General features: G+C 36.3%; 1 protein-coding gene across 1 annotated transcript; it reads left to right on the plus strand.

Moving 5' to 3' along the window:
* Positions 1 to 8: 8 nt before the first annotated feature.
* Positions 9 to 21,449, plus strand: HACD2 (3-hydroxyacyl-CoA dehydratase 2). The gene is made up of 7 exons (XM_026707906.2): positions 9 to 184; positions 3,656 to 3,773; positions 5,020 to 5,038; positions 7,138 to 7,226; positions 14,578 to 14,699; positions 16,456 to 16,634; positions 19,066 to 21,449. Exons 1-7 carry the CDS (start codon positions 24 to 26, stop codon positions 19,146 to 19,148), a joined length of 771 nt encoding a protein of 256 aa, XP_026563691.1. The 5' UTR covers positions 9 to 23; the 3' UTR covers positions 19,149 to 21,449.
* Positions 21,450 to 21,667: the final 218 nt, after the last annotated feature.

The following is a 21,667-nucleotide window of genomic DNA, read 5'->3' on the forward strand; positions in this document are numbered from 1 at the left end:
GGGGAAGCAGTTGAAGCGGCGCCATGGCGGCGTCCGGGAGCTGCAGCGGGAGCGGCCGCCGGCCAGAGAGCGGCTCCGAGAGCAAAAGCCCGCAGCTTCAGCAGGCCGGCGGCCGGCGGCGGAGAGGCCCCGGCGCCTTAGCGACGGCCTATCTAGTCCTTTACAACGTGGTCATGACCGCCGGGTGAGCGAGCGCCGGCGCACTCTTGACGGGTGGGTGGGCTCGGCTTCGGGGCGCGGGAAGGAGGGCGTGTGGTGGGGGCCGCTTCTTCTCGGGGGAACCCGGCGGCCCTCTGCCTCCCCTGACATTTCTCCTTTCCCTCCCCTGGGCGTAATGGCCTTTGCTCCTTTGAACGTGCCTCTCTTTGCCTTTAGCCCGGACAAAGGTTGGAGATGCACATAAGCAGGCGCCTCTCCTCTTGGGGATCCTTTACTGAGGACCCCAGCTTGGTGATTTAATAAGAAATATTTTTATTTCTAAGTCGAGAGGTCATTGTATAATATGCGAGCGCTTCCTTCCCCAAAGAGCTTTCTTTCTTTTCATGTGGTAATAATGTTCTCGAGGCTTGACGTGTACACTTAGGAGGCGATTATGGAGGCTGAAGTGTTCAGCTTAGGCTCTGGGAAATGCTGTAGCCATCAAAGTTCGCATCCGTGACAAGCCTTAAGCAATTCTCTTTAGAAATAACAGGTTCAGCTCTTAGGGATGGAGACATCACAGGTAAAACACACCTTTGGTGGGTGGGGGAAAGTAGAGGGATAGGGATTTTACAGTAACAAAAGCTGGAAATAATTGTAAGTAGTGCCCTTGATTTTTGAATGCTGTGTTCATCAAAGCTTGCACCCATGACAATCCTTAAGCAGTTCCCTTTAGAAATATCAGGTTCAGCTCTTAGGGATGGAGACATCACAGGTAAAACACACCTTTGGTGGGTGGGGATGGGGGAAAGTAGAGGGATTAGGAATTTACAGTAACAAAAGCTGGAAATAATTGTAAGTAGTGTCCTTGATTTTTTTAAAGCATTTGAAGTCTAAAATATAGTATTATGCTGATTAACATTGGGCATTTGGCATTTTCTAAAATTCTGGTAATGTTTTGGATTATCTACAGAATAACTTTTTTGTTAGCTCCTTACATTGATTGGGGCTATTCTCATCATCACTTTCTGAAACTATCACCTGTTAAAATGCATTTGTTCTTTCTGTTTGCTTGTAGAATTGCACTGTAGAAATAATTGTTAGATTCTAATCACAATAAAGCAATCATTTGAATCTGATATGTTTGGGGTACATTACAAATTTCTGTGTTACAACAGTACATACAACATTAAGGTTCCAGGATTGAGCATACATGTGGTAGGAACATACTCAGGATATATGAGGTGTGTATTAGTTGATTTTTGAACTTGTGTGTCAGTTCTAAATGTCAGCAGGTTGTCTTTCAGTATAATCAGCATCACTTGCAACCATTTTTTGGATTGTATCACTTCTACTATCACCGTATCACTATCTAAAGAAAGAGAGAACAGCCAAGAGATCGGTGCTCAGTGATCACTGTCACTATAGAACTGCTTGTTGACTAAAGCAGGGCTCTTCAAACTTGACAGCTTTAAGACTTGTGGACTTCAACTCCCAGAATTCCTCCTCCAGTCATATTAGCTCAGGAATTCTGGGAGTTGAAGTCCACAAGTCTCAAACTTGCCAAGTTTGAAGACCCTTGAACTAAAGTATCATTTGCTCTAGATGTATTTGCACAGGGTGAGAAATAGGTGCTGTTTCTCGATGCTGATGCACCACAAATCCATGCATGTATCCACAAGGTAAAACATTAAGTCACTAAGCTGCTCAGAGTTGCTTTGAACTGCAAGATGGGCAGCAAATAAATGTAAGAGTAATAAGTGGGATTTTTTGAAGAAGCAGAATGATAGTGAGAAAAGTTAATTATGAACAATGCCTCTCATAAGAATTTTTCCTTGCATCAATTATCTGATTATCTTTGCCTTATTTTCTGGGTAGGTGGATATATTTCCAAACAAAATTTGAAACTATAGTCACTCCCTTTTTTTAAAAAAAAATATTTTGTAAAAATACCAATACAAGAATTATAGTAAAGGTAAATCTACAAGCCAGTACTTTACTTTTTAGCGTGCCAGTTTTCCATTCAGTTTATTTAAGTAAAAGGTAAAAAAAGGTAGGATACGAAACTTCATGGATTGTTTATAACTTTAGGTCAGAAGGTATTAAATGGGAAATGTCTGGAAGCATGTTAGTGAGCCTAACTCTACAAGTATAGTCATTATCACAGCTTTCATGTGATACCACAATCTTGTAATTTCTGCAAGACCCCAAATGATGATCTGGAACTTCCAGAAAGTATGCAATTCCATTCAGAACTGGATGAACCGCTCTAGCTAAAATGTATTTTCCCATCATCAGTTTCTGTCTTGTCTATATTAAGTTGCAGATCATTTTCATTCATTCCAAAATTGTCTCTAAATCTCTAGAGCTCTCTACTTTCCCAGGGATTAATGGACATTTCTTAAAGATAAAGATGTGCTTCAGTAACAATTTTGTGACACTTTAAATTGGGTAGAATAGATTTCTCTAGCAATGTTATCTCAAACATCAAATGAACACATTCTGCTTTTAGAAACAGAATCATAAGGCTGGAAGGGACCTTGGAATTTTCTGGTCAAGCCCCTGCTCAAGGCAGGAACCTTATGCCTTTAACCTTATCATTTTAAAGAATTCAAGTTACAAAGTGCAGAAATCTAAAGCCAGCACAACACTGTGCCTCCTGAATTTCCCCTATGGGTGCTTAGCCAGACATAATGATGAACATGACTAAGTTGGTTCATTATGAGTTTGCTAAATAATTCACACAGTAATTTTAAATTAAGATAATTCCCAATCTAGTTCCCATTGATGTTAAGCCTGCAAGTACTCACTTGTTTCCAGGTCCTACCAGATTTTTTTTACAGAAAGGCTGACATGCATAACACCAACACCAAACAATGCATGTCACCAACTTTCTAAGAAAATAAGTTTTTGAAGTGTATATAATCACTTGGCAAGTCTTATTGGATCTACTAGATCCCAGTAAAAAGTAGCTAGTAAAGTAGTCGTAGTAGAACACAATTTATTTGATGATGTGCACTTGTACTTTGTTTCCTTGGAGACATTTAATATTGAATTCTGCTCTTCATACATCATTGCATGACATTGTTAAACTTCATAGGAGAGCTCTGTGTTGGATAAATGAGCGAAGTGATCAAAACCTAATGGATTTAGACTCAGTTTTATTCCTAATCTTCAATTAATACAGGTGCTATTTGCTGCTATTTAAAATATTTAAAAGAAGCTCATTTTTAGCTTTGCAGTTGTAACTGTTGACTATAATTCACAGTTTTTTCAGCAATCAGACTGGTAAAATATATTTCTTTCTCAATGGAATATAATGCTGAATTATTTATTTTATTATATTACTCTCAAAATATTTCATAGTATCTGTTGCATAGATCCAGATTGTTGGGGGCAATATGCTGATCCTGTAAACCGCTTAGAAAGGGCTGTAAAGCGGTATATAAGCCTAAGTGCTGTTGCTATTGCTACTTCAAGAAAAACATCACTGTGTTTTTCTCTGTTTTTCTTCTAGGTGGCTTGTTATAGCAGTTGGTTTAGTCAGAGCATACCTTGCAACAGGTAGCTATCATAAACTCTATCATTCAATAGAAAAGCCTTTGAAATTCTTCCAGACTGGAGCTTTGCTTGAGGTAGGTTTATCACAGTCTTCAAACCCTAGGCCAGTGATGGCAAATCTCTGAAATGTATGTCAGAGATGACATGACATGCTATTTTTGGTGACATGCCAGGAGCCCTTTGGAAGTTGTGCAAAAAGGCCTTGTTCTTGTGCAGCCCGAAACATCCAAAAATTGCACTTTCTCATTTTCATACAATTTCCTGAGGCACCAGAGGCCTCGCAAAATCAGAACCCTCTCCCATGACTTTCAAAGGGTGTGGAAAAGCCTTTGAACTCACACGGCTCTGAGGTGTCCAAAAATCGTGCAATTTCCAGAGGGTCTAGAGAGGAAAGGACAGTTTGAAGAGGAGGTCCAGAGAGACCTTTTTTTTTTCCCCAGGATGCCAGCAGAGTCAAGATAGGCATTTTCTGATTTATTTTATTTTATTTTATTTGGTCACACCAAGCCTAAAAGATTCGCCATCACTTCCCTAGGCATTTCAACTTATTCCTTTGTTGTAATGCTTGATTAATTACTATCCCTTTTAAATGCATTGTCTTTTTCCAAGGTTTGTTCTGTCAAATGAAAAAAATAATGATAAAACATAAGCATAATAGGAAGAATAATGATATCAGGTGCAACAAAGAAAGACTAACATGATAAAATTATTACTTTCAAGTGAATGTGTTTTCCTTTGAAATTAAAGTTTAGACATTTGACATACTTGGTAAAAATGTCAAATTAGAGACTTTTCATGCTTTTTTTATCACAGTATAAAGAAGAAATATTCTATTGATAGTTCATCAGAGAAAATTAAATACTTTTTAAAGATGGTTCTGATATCTCAACAGTAGCCCAACCTGTCATTTACTTCTCTTCCCAATAATGCATACAAAGGAGAGATTGCTTTATTTCATGGAATAAGTTCTGATCTGACAATGATCATTGTCTCATGAACAAGGAAGAATGATGTTTGAGAACCCCAGAATCTCTTTTAAAAGAGATAAAAGTCAATCTTTTTCTAATAACATAGTTTTCTAAAAGCAGCACAGCAGAATTGTAAATGGGGAAATTAGTCATTGGTGAGATTAAAATTTCACAAAATTATTATTGAACAGATAAGAGATATATGTTATGATAAAAATGCCTGGTGTAGATACTATTCAAGAACAATACTATTCAAGAACAATGTTCTTAGTCATAATCATGATACTGTTGTGGTAAAGCAAAATGTGCTACAAATGTGAAAAGTCATAATTATTTCTGACTTTTTTTTTAGATCGTGCACTGTGCAATAGGTAAGTTTTTAAATTAAATATTTAATATCTCTATTTTGGAAGGCAAGGAGGGAATTCTACTCATATTCTCTGCCCAGTCGTTTAAAGGAATTGCAACTATATATAGCATGACATCTAGTTTCTCAGCATTTGATTTTCTTTATTTTTGTTTTAAACATGCATTTGAATATGCAAATATAATCATTTTTTCAAAAGTAAGAATTACATGTTCAGACTAACAGAAGTTAGTTCAACATTTTATGTTTATTGCTTGTACTGAATATAGCTTTTGTTATGGTGTTAATTATTTAATAATAAAAATTGGTCTATTTCTGCTTCATACTGCTTATAGAACAACTGTTAGGTATAAACATTAAAGTTTGCCAAAATAAAATTCAGCATTTTGAAGCAATTTACTTATAAGTTGAAAATGTGATCCAATTTTCAGTTCTTCTAGCCTCATCACAGGAAAGTCTCTCTCCTCTCTCTCTCTCTCTCTCTCTCTCTCTCTCTCTCTCTCTCTCTCTCTCTCTCTCTCTCTCTCTCTCTTCACACACACACACACACACACACACACACACACACACATTTTTTTTTAAATAGCTGACCTGGCTGCCAGAAAGCAAATGAGCATGCTATTTCAATTGCCAGGCTAGAAATAATCAAGCTTAGGTTTTATTGTAACTAGCTGGAAAAAGTCCTTTTGCAGGACCTCTGAGAAGAGATCACTATCCTGGGACAAACAGGGTTGGAGACGAGTCAGAAGGGGAATCCAAAGGAGAAGGAAGAGTTAATAAGATCAGGATAGTCACAGGCAAGAGATGGGTTTTAATTAAGTTGTCCTCAGCATTGCCGAAAGAAGGATGGCCATTAATAATAAGTAATGCTGAACCTCTGCCTTGTCCACAGCTGAGACTCATAGGATAGTAGTCTGCTCTCCTCTTGCCCCCAGCCCCAATGCCTTTTGGCCAGTCTCAGATTTGTGCAGTTCTTGACTGGATCTTCATGAAGGACCTCTGCTTTAGGCCAAAGGCCTGAATACAGTATCTGAGTCTGTTGCTATCAGAAAACAGTTGAGGGATCCTGTGAACTTCCAGAGTCTATCAGAACAAGCGGGCTTGCTGACTCCAGTACTCCTGGAATCTTTAGCAAAGGGATTGCTGCCATTGATGCATTTTCCCTATCCTGTATTGAAGATCCGTTCCTTAGCAGGGTCAATGGTGGTTGTTATTATTATTATTATTATTATTACTATTATTATTATTAATACAAAAACAAACTTTCTACATGTATGCATCTAATGTGACAAAATCTAAAGCAAAATTTGATTGTGAGAAATTAGTTAGAAATAGTGCTTTATGCATGCACAAATGTTTACAAGTGAGAACTGATATCCCTTTACTAATGTTAAACTGAATTAATTTATAGAAAGACATGAGTTTTACACATGAAAAATCTTTCATGTATTGCCTCTTCCAGAGTTATTAATTAGTTAATGCTATTCAGACATTTCAGTGGAAATGTTTGAATTTTAATTATTGTCCCTAAACAATCATTGGTGTCATGAAAATAAAAGTACTGGGAAAATATATATTTCCTTCAACATCTGTCACAGGCAGTTGAATATTCATCAGTCATATATTCAGATTTGACATTGTCCCTTTACTATCAGAGATAAGTGCTGTTTCATAAACAAGAGTTTGCTGTTCAGCAAAAAAAAGTCATTTGAAAATGCTATTGTTGTAATTGCCTTACTGGGTGTTTGTTTCCTTCTGTGCTTGGCACCAGCATCTAGGAATCTCATTCAAGTATGTTACATGGGACATAATATCTGTTGTTCTTTTAGCTCTGGCATCTGATAATCAGAAGGGAAACTAGTCATGTGTTTATCAAATTTATTACTTGAAAATCATAGCAAACCTTGTGTTTTCATCTCCGATCCAAAATTCAGACTTGAGAGAAATTTTGAAACCAAGAAAAGAATATTTAACAATATTTTAATATTAAAACATTACAATTAATTTTCATAACACTATCTCTTTCCAAATTAGATTACTATTAAAGGGTGGGTGGGTAGTTTAGGAGCTCAAAAATATAGTAAATCTAAATTGTCTTTACAGGGATTGTTCCTTCTTCTGTTGTCTTGACTGCTTTCCAAATCATGTCAAGAGTTTTTTTGACATGGGGTATAGCCCACAGTGTAAAAGAGGTGAGTTGAGATTGAACTATTTTATTCATCCTTTATCATGAAGCTCCTATCTCTGTTCACAATGGACACCACTATATAATCTCTTTTGCTGATAATAGATGTGTATGTAGATGTGTGGTAAACAAATAACCTTTTCAGTACTGTTAGTTTTAATGTCATATTTCAACACCGTGGACATGTAATTTAGAATGCTTTTTGGTAGACATCATTTTGTTGCCATTTAATATATTTCAAGTGAGATTCTGTAGGCTTGAAGAAAACTAGGGGTCATAATCCAACTCATTGTTTGGAAAGGACAATCAACATTCCCATGAACAGTTTCATTTTTTACTTCATTGGTTTCATTTATTGCATTCAATTTTCCATAAACCAAACTTATCATTATTATTTATTCAGGTTGTATGGCCAGATATCTTTCTAAGTGACTTTGAGCAGCTCCCAATAAAAAAATCTATATAAAGAAAAAATATATCTTTTTAAGTAACTGCTGGGGTGGTGCAGTAGCTCCATTCAGTTGCCCAGACTTCACCCCTCAAGGGATTATGAGGTTGTTAAAAGACAATGATGATGATGATGATGATTTCTAGCAAGTCTGCTAGAAGAATTGAGAGAGGATCTATTTTTCAAAACTAAGCAGCTTTGATGCAGATTCCATTGGAATACACAATTGTATTAATATAATTTAAACATATGATTAGAAATAATTCCAATATCTTAGCTATAGCATAGTAAGAACTGGATTGTAAAACACAAACATCCAAAATTAAAATTGTAGCTGTAATAGAGTGTAATTTTATTGATTGATTACTTAAGTAGCCCAGGCTAGTTGAAAGGATGTATTGTTTTCTTTGAAAAAATAGTTACTTGCATTGTTATGAAAGCATTCTACATTTCTTTTTTGAAAGGCTGTCTACATACCTGAGTTCTTTGAACAAGTTCAACTATTGAGAATGTTGTAAGATGCATGTGTTTCATCTCTTGCATAAATCTTTCATGTCTTTTTCAAGTCTTTTAGTGAGAGACTCTTTAATAATTTTGATCAGATTTCTCTTGAATATAATTTTCTCTCAAACCAGGATAAAGCTATCTTAATTTATTTACCAGTCTAATGAAGGAATTATTTGTTTTGGTATCAAATATATGATATCAGATTGTTCTTCTAATCTTTTCTTGGATGCTTTCTGATGTTTAGTGCATAATATTAATTGCATGAGTCCAGTGATGCTTGAGGAATGTGCTTGTTCTACTAAGATGATAACATTGTTAACTTGTTCTGTCTTTTCTCCCCCTCTTTTAAAAGTTGAATTCAAGAAAAAAAAAACCCTGCCAAATCTTAAGTTTAAATCCTGCTTTCTTACTTTTCATTAGGGAAGACAAGCGATTCAAAGATAGGAGTGCCTTGTGTGATTTCCCTTTAAATCAGTATGGCAAGCAAATGTGAATTAAAGCCAAAACTTGATGTAATGCCAGATTGAAGACAATGTGCCAGCATTCAAGGGTATTGCAAACCAGGAGTTAATCAGGCTTGATTATATTTTGTTTTCTTAATGTGTCAGGCATTGCTTAACTTTAATATCTTTACATTATTCTCATAATCTTTAGTTGGTGGGGAAAAGCTTAGGGTCCAGTACTGTAAAGCTCTTATTCAGAACACTGATATGTCATTAGCTTTCTGCATATTACTTTGATGGACAATTTATGTTTCATGTGGCAGAATGAACCCAGCAGATCTTATGATTTAAAAAAAACTGAGTTTAGAGATTTCACCGATTTAATCTAGCTTAATCCACATCTTGACAACTAACCTGCTTAGCAAAAAAAAAAAAATCACTTGGTATTGCTGAAAGACTCAAAAAGCAAGTGAATCTTCCTTTCGGATGTTATTGAACAAAACTTCCAGTCATGGCTACCCATGTTGATAGTTTGCAATGCTAAGATTATTCTTTCTAATAATAATATGGACAATTGGTGGGATCTTTTTGTGGGAGTTGTTGAGCTGATGGTAGCAGAACAACTTTGCAGCTCTCTTGATTAAGGAGATCACCTAAGCATTCTGGTTCAGTATTGAAGCAACATTGTCCACACTCTTAGAAGACCTTTATCAGGACTTGGATAATCTATCCCTCCTGATTTATTGGACCTAGCAGCAGTTTTTGATGCCATCAATCATGGTACCTTATTGGACTGTCTGCAAATATTTGGGATAGGATGTGGTTGTTTGTAATGGTTCTTTTTCTTCCTCAGTGGACAGTTCCAGTCTGTGATGGTGGGGGTGGAGAGGTTGGCTGAGTGGCCTCTGATGTGTAGATTCTCTAGAGGTCACTCCTCTGTCCCCTGCTATTTAACATCTATATGAAGATGCTGTGAGAGAGAGATCATGTGATGGCTTGGAGTTTGGTATCAGTTGAGAAAGAGATACTGTTAATATTACCTACCAGTTCCTGCAGGCTGTGGGAATCTGGGATGAGAGAGAATAGACTGAAGTTGAATCCTGGTAAGTCAGAGTTGGTGTTGATACATTAAGGTTTTCTGTCACCATCAGAATTGTTCCTTGATGAACGAGCACAACCTGCCAGCGAGGGAGCAAGTTCATGACTTGAGACCCTTCTGGACTCATGGCTCTAACTAGTGTACCATTTGTGACCCTACCTGTAGCAGGAGTGCCTAAATAGAGCCTATCATCACCATCTAGTTGGATTGGATAACTATAACGGACTCTTGGGCCTTAAAGACTACTTTAAGTTGGTCCGAAACAAGCAGGCTGTATACTTCCTGTCTTCCAATATCATCAGCAAATAGGAAGGTTTTGCCAATCGTTTTCCAGGTACAATTAAAGGTGCCAGTTTTATCCTATGAAGCTCTTCATTAGTATCCAATATCTATATGATCACCTACTCCAACCAGTACTGGCCCAACTGATCAGATAAAAAGAGAGAGATTGTTACTTATCACATACTTTTGAGAATGGGAGGGCTCTGCCTTTCTGTGACAGCACCAACTCTGTGGGACAGTTTCCCAGTAAAGATTAGGCTCTAACCCGCTCCCAGTTGACATTTTGGAAGCTACTAAAGACAGAATTGTTTTGGAGAGCCTTCCCCTGATTTTATCACACAATTGGAAACTACTATTTTTATTATTTTCATTCTTATATTATGGTGGGTACTGTTTTATTGTTCTTACTGAGAAGTTTATGCAATGAAAGTTTTAACTGGTTTGTGTAAGCCACCAAGTTTTTTTTAATCAAGGCAGAATAGAAATAAGTAAAATAAATATGTTTAAATTTTGATAGATTTATTGTTTTTCTTATTTGTGCAACAGTAAAAAACAAATTCCTTACTGAGGACTATTTTTAAAAGAAAGAATATTTATGTACCTTGGACATTGGAGAGAAAATTAAACCAGCTATTGGTTGTGGATGGAGGGATAGCTGTGTTTCATTTTAAGCTATGAATTATTTGCTGTTGTAACAGCATTAATTATTTATAATAGCTCAACTTATAATAGCTTAGTTCAACTTCAACTTATAATAGCTTAGTTTTGAATGATGCTAAAAATGGTTTTCCTGTCATTAGCTGATTGTGAGTAGCCTTTGTTTAAGTTCATTACTCTTGTCATTGGAAGAGAGGAATGTAAAACAGTGTTCATCATATGCCCAGTAGATGGCAGTAGGTGACATAAGATGTACACTAACAAAATATTTATAATGAGAGACTAATATGATATGAAATGTGCTGTTTGCAGTCTTGTACAAAGTTTTTTCTTTTTTTAAAAAAATAATAGCACAGAGGAAAGTTTTCAGTGCAAATAAAAGCTTTTTCAGTAATTACTAGTAACGTGAGGGATATCAGTCTCTTCTCTCTGCACAATGCAGTTAATGCAATGATGCTACAATTGATGTAGAACCTGTAATTTGTTAATTTACATATTGTTTCTGAAAATGCAGGTGTCTCCTTAAACTGAAGTTTCTTTTTGTATTGTTAATAATAATGTCATTGATATAAAGCATTGATTACTTTAGGCAGAGTATTCTTTTGACCATCACAAAGATAGAATCATTTACTTCTTTTCTAGCACAGAAACCAATCATAAAGCATTGTTCTTTATTCAAACATTATCACATGGTTACTTGGATGACGTTGTTTGAGCTGTTCTTTTATAGAAAGAACTGTCCCATCTATCTCATCTTCTCTGCCTTGGTAAAGTCCATATTGTTTTGTCTGCATCAGCCAAGTTTTACCTTTGAATACTCCTCATCAGTCCAATTTTATTGGTACCAAGTGATGTGGTTCCTCCCTCAATTCTTTCCCCCATTCCTCTTATTCTGTACTATCAGAATGCTTTGGTGAGATAACCAGCTGTAAAATCCGCTCCCCAAATATCTTCGGCATTGAATCTATTTCAGAGGGAGGACTGTCCAAATTCCTAGAATAAGCACGTTTCTGTTGGAGAGTCAGTGAGGGAACCTTGAGAGAAATAGACAACAATTACATAAACAAAGAGGGCTAAAAGATCCCTGGGAAACAAGATCACATGAGAAGATACACAGGCAGGCCTCTGAAGTAAAACATAATCAGGTCTACAAAATTTATGCCAACCCTACATGGTTGACCAGGAAACAGACTCCTCAGGAAGACTAGAATGATACTTTACTGAGACATAATAAATTTGCAAGCTTGATTGTACTTTGTTTTCTCTCCATGTTGGAGTGACATATAGTACCAGTGAGCCTTGTCCCTTTTGATCATACAATTGTAATTTTGATTTTTTTTGATATGGACTAAATGACCAATTGTTTCCTTTTTGCATAAAGGAGTGTCAGGATTTCATCTACATGAATAACTGATTTTTTTCATAGATCTACAGCTCTCCTTCAATAATATTTTAATGCCCTTGACACTAGGAAGTCTGTTGCATTTTGCTTCAGCAGAAACATATCCTTTCTAAAAGAATCCTACATTTGTTCATTTCCTATGTTAGCACAAAGCAAGGTACTTCAGTTTCATTTCAGTGTTTTTTAAGAGCTATGGCAGCTCTTAATCCTTCCTTTGATCTCCATTAAGTGACTGAAAGTTCAGGGCCACTTACAGCAGCGCTTAAAAGTTTAAGAACCTATTTGAATTTTTAATATTCATGTTTTATGGGTCATATTTATGTAGAAATATTGAACATTCAAACAGTTCAAGAACCTTCACTTATATAACATAGGCTTGGGTCATTTTAATAGCTTTTTTTTTTGGGGGGGGTGTACTGTTTTATCCAAGATCTGTCAGTCTCCTAGTTTCAGCCTGCCTAATTAATTTGGCAGTATTAGCTGAGCCTTCATTTCAACAAGGTAGGATTGCAAGGCTCACATTTTTAAAGTTATTATTTTAGCTGTCCCCTTCTTTCTGATAGATTAGCTGGCTGATTCCCCATATGTATGTCACAGACACCACAACACAGAATAGGGATGAGAATTAGGGCTAAAGTTAAGGTTACCGTCCTCTCTTCCTTCCCTGCAGGAGAGTTTCAGTATAGGTAGTCAACCTGCACAACTACAATTGGGACCAGAATTTCAATTGCTAAGCAAGGCAGTTGTTAAGTGAGTCATGCCTCATTTTGCGACCTTTTTTTTAGAAACATAGAAAACTGATGGCAGAAAAAGACCTAGCAGGCTATCAAGTCTTCCCTTTGAATTTTTTGTTTCCTTTTTAATTAATTATTATTTTAAATGTTTTACTTATTTTTAATTTTTGCCATATGTTTATCATAAGCATGTTTAAACCCAGTTACTAGTGACTGACCCAACTACCTCTGCTGGAAGTTGGTTCCAAGCTTCCACTACTCTTTCTACGAGGTAATGCTTTCTGATATTTGAACTTCCCTCCCGTCTGAGATTCTGCCCCCGTGTTCTTCATTTTGCCATGATTTGTTAAGCGAATCACTACAGTTAAGTGAATCATGTACTTGTGAAGTGAATTGGCTTCCTCCATTAATTTTGCTTGTCAAGAGCTGGCTTGGAAAATTGCAAATGGCCATCATATGACTGAAATGCTGTAACCGTTGTATAGACATGCCAGTTGGCCAAGTCCCTGAATTTTCATCTCATAACTGTGGGGATGCTGCAATGGTCAGCAGTGTGAGTATCAATTTTAAGTCCCTTTTTCAGGGCCAAAGAGTCACTACATGAATAGTGGTCGATTGAGGACTACCTATATGCAGTATATTTCAGTATGCAGTGGCAGTCCTCAGAGAGATTGAGAGAAATGGCAGCAGTTCTAACTTTACTTAAATATTGAGGGACAGAATCCAGTTATTTTCCTGATTTTCTAGTCTGTAGAACATTCTGGATAGGTTATTAACCAGACACAGATGCAATTTATTGTATGTAAAGTCAGAGATAATAATTTACAAAAATCAAAGTTACAAATAAACAACCAGTTCTTTCTTTTTCTTTTTCTCTCTCTCTCCTTTCTTTTTCTTCCTTCCTTCCTTCCTTCCTTCCTTCCTTCCTTCCTTCCTTCCTTCCTTCCTTCCTTCCTTCCCTTCCTTCCTTCCTTCCTTCCTTCCTTCCTTCCTTCCTTCCTTCCTTCCTTTTTTTGTACACCTGAGCCGTTGCATCCAAGTGTGCAGCAATTCCCAAAAGATAACAAATGTTACTGTCCTCGGGTCCAAAGATGTAATTTTCTCCTAATCTTTATCCTTTTCTATAATACAACAGAAATAGTTTCCAGATGAAGCTTTTATTATGCAATTGCCTCTAATACAAAGTTTTACAGGGATTATTAAGAATGTTTTCCACTTGAACCCTCCTTTTATTCACACAATTTCTTTTTTTTCTTATTATAGAAAATCTGTTAAGTAAAGACAGAATAACCATCCAGTATCTTTTGACTGGTAGAGCTAGGAGCTGTGTTGATCTGAAGTCACCCAGAATTCTTTACAACAATGCATTACATAGACTCCTTCTTTCTGCTGCATTTGCTGTCTTTTAATTATTTCACTTTAGAATAATAATACAAATTAGAAGTTGATACTTTAAAAAAATGAAGATTCATTTGTGCAACATTTTTAATTTTTTAAAAGACTCCATTTCAGTGCTTATTGATGGGAGAGGCAAAAATCATTTTAAAACTATTTTCCTGTAGTCTGTTCTGGAGGGAGAATTGAGATGGCTTTTAAAAAAACAAGAATGAATTAGTATGATTATATATGCAAAGCTTGAAATCATTGGAAGGATGGTTATCCCGAAGCCTCATTTGTATGGTATGATTCACCTGCTTGGGGTCAAAGAATATAAGCACGGTTTAATATTTTAGATTGTATATGTAATTTATTTTCCACTTTCAATAGCTGCATTTATCTTTTATAGGTGCAAAGTGAAGACAGCATCCTTCTTTTTGTGGTCGCCTGGACGATCACAGAGATCATCCGTTACTCCTTCTACACGTTTAGTTTACTAAACCACCTTCCTTATTTTATCAAGTGGGCCAGGTAAGGTGATTAAATACTTAATAATTATCAGTTTAAGAAACAGTAGCTCAGTGAAACAGAAGAGAAACAAACAGACACTAGTTTAGTTTTGTTTACTTTATTGCCACTGCACCTCGTACAACGAAATCAAACACCATCTTCAATGCACTAGGCATTTTATGTAAGGAAAGAGTTTAATGGGAGCATGAAAAGCATTTGGATTTGAAGCACTTATTTTGAGCATGGAAATACTGTTCCAGATGTGAACTGTTTTAAATATTTTGTAATGTAATATTTCAAGCTCAGAAGCAGAGCGTCTTCTATAAGTGATCTTCAGACTGCAGTCACTCACCCAACAATCATTTAAACTTGCCATAGTACTGAACAAGGACTTAACAACCAATTCTTGGAGTACTGGCTGTTATAGCATCTCCATGATTGTGATTTGGTACACTCAGTACCTAGTTTGTGATTTACAAGATTGCAGTGAGCCACAGTTATGTGGTTGTGACTTCTGACATTCCCTGCTGCTTTTCTACAAATAAAGTCAGTGAGAAAGCCAGCAGGAAATCAGAAGACTCGGTCACGTGAGGGCCTCACTTAACAATGACAACCAGGACAGACAAAAATACTATTGCTAAGTTACATGTTGCACTTTATAATTATGTCACTTAGCAAGATCAGTCCCAATAGCTATCATAACTTAAGGACTATCTCTATTCAAAACAGGTCTGGTCCAATTTGAAATATTTCCAAAAAGATTGGAACAGCCCATTTAGCATTTCAGAGAAGGAGTTTTGAAGTTAAAATGGTTTGCATCTAAAGCCCTTTGCATAGGGAATGTGTTGACTGCCTTATAATTGCTCTGACTTTGAAGATCATTAAGGACATCTGGGTGCTGACTTGGAGAAGTTGTGTTTGATTGGGTTGCAAAATATCCTTTGCTGCTCTTTCAGTTTCTTGCAATTAATTATAAGATAGGAGAAGGGGGATTAGGATTGTTGCTGTTTTTTTGTGCTTGGAAAGGAAGAAACTCAATAGATACGGATCAATTTTGCTTAATAAGGCATGTGCAGGAATGCTTGGAGGGAGAAGAGAAGTTGCAACTGGGTATTGGAATCAGTTGCCTCCTAATTTAGATTATACCCATGCATGGAGGGGGCATTATTTTATTTCTTTTGGATATTCAGAGAACTAATTGATGAACAATTGCATTTTTATTTTGTAGTAACAATTGGTATAGCACAAAAGCATATAGCCAGTTAGTGTACTGTAGTTAACCTGTTTCTATTTAAAAGTCTCCCTTACTGGACTCCTTTTCCTTTCATTTATTTTTAACCTGTCAAATGACTCTTCCATTTGTCTTCATACTTCTCTCTCTCTTTCTCCCTTTTCTTTGTTTGTCCCCTCTTTCAACTGTCTTGCTATTTTTGATTAAGGAAATGCTCAGGAAATCCTTTGCAGAATCCTACTGAAGCAACAACCTATACTTATGAAGCAGTTCTTTTTTGTGTCTAGAAGTTCCCAGTGTTTTTAATGAAATTTTATCCGAGTAAATGTGTATTGGATAATATCCTGAGTTCCTAGAAATGAAAAATTTGCAGTTTATTTAACTTTGAATATTTTATCCTCAAACAATGTATAACTAATCAGTTATAACAATTTTTATATTGATTTGGTTATAAAATGTGTGTATCTTTAAGTCATTGAAATTTCAGTATCTAGAATTGCCTCTCTGACTTTTATCCCCATGTGAATATTTATTTTGGTTTTGTAGGTATACTTTATTCATCATACTATATCCAATGGGAGTTACTGGAGAAATGCTCACAATGTATGCTGCTCTGCCCTTTGTCAAGCGATCTGGTTTATTTTCTATTAGTTTACCTAACAAATATAATTTTTCATTTGACTACTACACATTTCTGATCCTGGTCATGCTAACTTACATTCCAAGTAAGTACAGACTCAGTTCATATTTTCTTGCCTTATGTATCTAAAACAATTTGAAAATATTTGTGATCTGTTGCAGTTAAAGATTTTGTGTGTTGGTATTCTAGAATAATCTTGCAAAAAGCCTGGCGGGATTATTTTCAGACCTGTATTCCAGGAGTTGTTCCATAACCGAATTCTATGTGAAAAATATACTCCGGTTATCTAGCAAGGTTCTCTGGCTGAAAATCAACTAGTAATCCACAACCTAGTTCTGCCCCTTAACCATTACACCAACTTGTATGTGTATGTTTAAGATTACCACAGTGAACATAAATGTACAGATCTCTTGTCTATGAAGGGGGTTTCTGCAACAATTGTTATAATGGTAATCTGCTAAAGCTCAGAACTGTCAGCCCTGCATGGAATATCTATACATCTGTTAAATATACAAAACTCTTCCTAAACCTCTCTTTCCTTCATTTTGTTCTGGTAACTTTCCACATTAGCTGGAATATGCAGGTTTCACATTGGGCTCTTCCTTACATGTTTTTCCCTTCCATCATTGGAAGCCAGGAAAGCATCTCATTTTCAAAACTGATGGCCTCCCCCACCAGCATTATTTTTATCTCATGCCTCAAGGGTGAGTAAGCAGCAGCTCCCGCTGCTGCTATTAAAGGCAGTGCTGTCCAGCAAGAGTTTCTTACTACCTATTTCTGGATGACATCAAGAATGTCTCTCACCCTCCTTTCGTCATGGCCATCCTGGTATGATCGAATAAATATCAAGTTAAATAAAAAAATATATATCAACTTATAATGTTACACAACTATAACTATTGAACTGCTTGGGATGATGTTTTTGCTTTTCTCTTGTTCACCAGAAACAACAGCTTTCCAAGGCTGTTCTCCCTATAGTTTTAGTTGGAGACCCCTCTCCCCATCCAAGCACATGCTTCCTTGAGGGTGGCAAAGGAAAGCCACCCTCAAGGGAGCCTGAGGGTGGCTTTCCTTTATGGAAAAGGAAGGGGACAGGCTACACAGGGCTTGAGATTGGCAGAGTGGAATGGGCAGTGGGCTGTGTAGCACTTATCAAGAAAAGCACCTTGTGCAAAAAAAAAAAAAAACCCACCAGTTTTTAGAGAGACCAGTCTGCAGAACCAGCTTTTAAGGACCTTTCTGAAGGATAAAAGAGAGGGGCAGGTCTTACCTCTTGTGGCAAGATGCTCCAAAGAGCAGGAGCCGTGGCAGAAAAAACTCTTTTCTTGGATCTCATCCACTGAAATGCTTTGGCTGATGGGATCTGTAGTAGCCTCTTCTGCCAGTACAAGTGGGATGGACCAATTCCATCGGGGAAAGTCAATTCCGCAGATATGCTGGACCCACACCACAAAGGGCTTTAAAGGCAATAACCAACACATTGAATTGCACCCAGATTGGTAGCTCACTTAAGAGTAGTGTTACATGTGCCACCTAGAATCCTACCAAACTGTCTGTGCTGCTGCATTTTGGACCAATTGTAGCTTCCAAATAGTCCTCAAGGGTAGCTCCATGTTCTTGTTCCTAGCAGAACATCACTTTTCTGCTGGATCACTCAATTCCACTTCATTCTTCTTCAGAAGCAGCTGGCAACAAGATGGGACCTGCACTATGAAGATGTGCCCTTAGCAAACAGTAAGCAGCCCATCTCAGAATCAGGGTCAGGTGGATGAGCCCATTGTCATCTGTTTTCCTAGAACTAGAAAGTAATAATCAGTGCACTGATTGAACAACAAACATTGCAAATTTCATTTTGCTATTACTAGATACCATCTCTGAAAACCTTTCTAAGGCACCCCCCAGGAGTCAGCACTGCCTCGAAGGCATAAAAGAAGAAGAAGATATGATATTAGACAGCCAGCATTTTTATTGTATTGTGCTGTAATTGAAGCATAAATCTTATCAAACCAGTGCTTTTTCATGGGGAGAACCAGAAATTATTTGAACAAAAACTTTCTGCAGCTGTTATATCAAGAATGAGATAATTGTTGTGTGAGATACTGATTTGTTTGAAAGAAGGTCAGATTTACAGTGCCCAAATAAAAGTGAATAATAGAAAGAAGAGGAAGTAGAGGAAAGGACATTTTAATTTCTGAATATTGAAGCTAGAAGCTATCATTTTCTTTTTACTTTGACTTGTTTTATTAATTAAAGAAGCCTTTACTTTAAGCATACAGTGTGCCATAGAGAAAAAAATACAGTAAATTGAATATTGAAATGAAAGTCCAAAGAAAAACTGTTTAGCGAATTAGCATATCCTGAGTAGTTTTTTTACCTTGATATATTGAAAAAAACCAAAAATGCATGTTTTGAGGCACCAATACCTTTTTGTGTGAGTCTTTGGATATATGAAACTAATCAAAATGTGCACAGATAAAGCTCCTGACTTTTAATTACCCAATTCTGTTGTTTTTCAGGCTTCCCTCAGCTGTATTTTCACATGTTACATCAGAGAAGAAAAGTGCTTTCTGTTACTGAAGAACACAAGAAATCTGAATAATTCCAACTTCTATTTAGAGTTGTGCCCAAATGTTTGTGCAAAGAGGAACCTACCCAAATATGAACACTCAATCCAAATTATAAATAATACAGAATAGTAGTATTTTAAGAAACTCAAAATAAATACTTGATCAACTGCTCAAATATTACTAAAGTTATCAACATTAGTAATTTTGGGTAAAATCATTACTCTATGAAATTGCATTTTCAGCATGTCTTGTTATAGTGAAACTTTTTATTTTTTGTGAATCTATAATCTGTTGATTAAAAACTACCATCACATCCTTGATAATTAAGATCATAGATAAGTAAGCATTATGCTTGGATTAGAATTAGAATTATTTCAAAATTTGCATGTCTGACATTGCATCATAATATTATCTGGAATGCTTTTAAATATTTGCCTAAACTGCCATCAGCTTCTTAAAGATTGCTGATCCTGATCTTAGAGAAGAGCATATTCATATCCAACAAGCCTAAACAAAGACACAGTGTTACCATGATAATATCTGTAACCAGTTGCATAATCTGCACAACTGATTTTTTTTATGTAGTTGGGCCTTAAAATACTGCATTGTTGCACAAGAGTGAATGAGTGTTTTAAACATGCAACGTAATCTTAATACCTCAAACTTGGATGTTCTCTTGCTATTCTTGAATGCTTCTCCCCACCAAAACCCTGTTCTATTGAAATACACACATTATAGGTAATTTGTTTTTATAATCTGTATTTAATTGTTGAAGTACAAAGAGAATAGATACAAAGAAAATATACAAAGATAGGAAAACAAGATAAAAAAAAACAGTGAAAAATAGAAAAAGTAAATTACTTTTTAGTGATACATCTTCCTCCTTTCTTTCCTTTGTATTCCTAACTAGTACACTAGTAGCTTTAAGTAATTTGTGATTGATATTGATAAAAAAAAAACTTTTGTTACGGCTTTAAAATTGCTGTCCAAATTCATCCAAATGCAACATGTTAAGGAAATGTTGATACTTTTAGTAAAATAAGCATTTAGAGAAATTGAAGATACTTTTCTTAAAATCTGTTCATGTAAAATTCAAAACATTTTAAGGCTCCATTAATTTTGGGCTTAAAGTTCATGCTATTGCATGAAAGTTTAATGTGTTTCAAAGCTAACTCATTTGGAAAATTGACATTTTATATGGAAAATTATTGAGGAATCTTTGAATACTTTTTATTAAATAACTGCTTTGATAGTCTTGAAGAAAATGCAAATTGTCATTTATATTTTTAAATTAGAAGCCATCATTGTAAGGGGATAAGCTTTATTACTGCTAAAAATGATGTGGTATTGCTCATCCTCCCTATTACTAAATTTATATACATTAACTTACAGTCTAATACAGGGGTCTCCAATCTTGGCAACTCAAAGCTTTGCTGGCTGAGGGATTCTGGGAGTTGAAGTCCACAGGTCTTAAAATTGCCAAGGTTGGAGAAGAAGCCTATCCTTTACTCCATTGCTGTAACTTACTTTGTATCTCATTGCCACTTTTTACTTCGTTCTACCATGGAGGTGCTGGTGGTGCCGGGAATGCCTTACAGAAACCTTCGGCATTCTTGTCGATCATTCTGTGGAAAGATTTTTTTTTTTGGGGGGGGGGGGGGGCCCATTATTTCTTCCAAGCCAGATACATAGTGCAACATGTTAAAGAGTTTGCCCTAATGGTTTGTCTGTAACAATTTTTCATCAAATAGTGGTTTGTATTAAATGGTTCATAACCAAATTTATACAGCAAACATAAGCATACATTTGTGTGAAGGTTGGAAGAAGAACAGCACTTAGCTCATTCCTCAGTTATCCATTTGGTGTGTGGATGAGACAGCCTTTCCTTTGGGAATATGGTGGCTTATTGAGAGCAAGTTGTGCCATCTGAATCATTCTAAGCCTGCAGCAAATTTCATTCTATTCCTTCCCTTTGCATGCTACCAGCTTAGCACACAGTTCTATACTGAAAAGGGTAATGTTGTCATCCCCACGTTTGGCAGGATCATTAAAATAGAGTGTGCATTTTCTTGGAAATTTTGATAGTTGGCCATTAACAAAGCAGCCACATCCACAGATTCAGGGGGTTGATTTCCAGATTCAACGCTTAGCCATTTTATGTTTATAACTGGGGGAAAAATATTCTACCAGACTCTGGTTCAGTTTTATCCTTGTGATTGTGCATAAGCTCAGGTTATCTTATGAAAACCATGGGTTCTGTGATTAACTTTAGAATGGTATGTTCTTGCCAACTTGGACATAAGACAATTCAATAAAATTTGAGTCCATCTGAATTATGAAAATGCTTTTCATTGCTAGCCCACTTTATAAGGGCTTTAGGAACCTGGCAAATATTGCATAACCTCTCCTTTCAGCTCATCGTACATCTATTCAGCAGGAAAAAGGGGCATGGAATACTTCACTACCTCCGTTAGCTGTAGCTGCTGGTCAAGTACTTTCCATTGGCACAAATAACTCTAAATCCCTGTTGCTGTTCTCAAGGCTGCTTTGC

Source organism: Pseudonaja textilis, chromosome 1, assembly GCF_049901715.1.
Source record: "Pseudonaja textilis isolate UNSWEBS1 chromosome 1, rPseTex1.2, whole genome shotgun sequence".
NCBI lineage: Eukaryota > Metazoa > Chordata > Lepidosauria > Squamata > Elapidae > Pseudonaja > Pseudonaja textilis.

Excerpts from the sequence above, each read along its gene's own strand:
- HACD2 (XM_026707906.2), top strand. The coding sequence starts at position 24 with ATGGCGGCGTCCGGGAGCTGCAGCGGGAGCGGCCGCCGGCCAGAGAGC. Across the intron at positions 185-3,655 it reads AACGTGGTCATGACCGCCGG|GTGGCTTGTTATAGCAGTTG; the intron begins GTGAGCGAGCGC and ends TTTTTCTTCTAG. Across the intron at positions 16,635-19,065 it reads CATGCTAACTTACATTCCAA|GCTTCCCTCAGCTGTATTTT; the intron begins GTAAGTACAGAC and ends GTTGTTTTTCAG.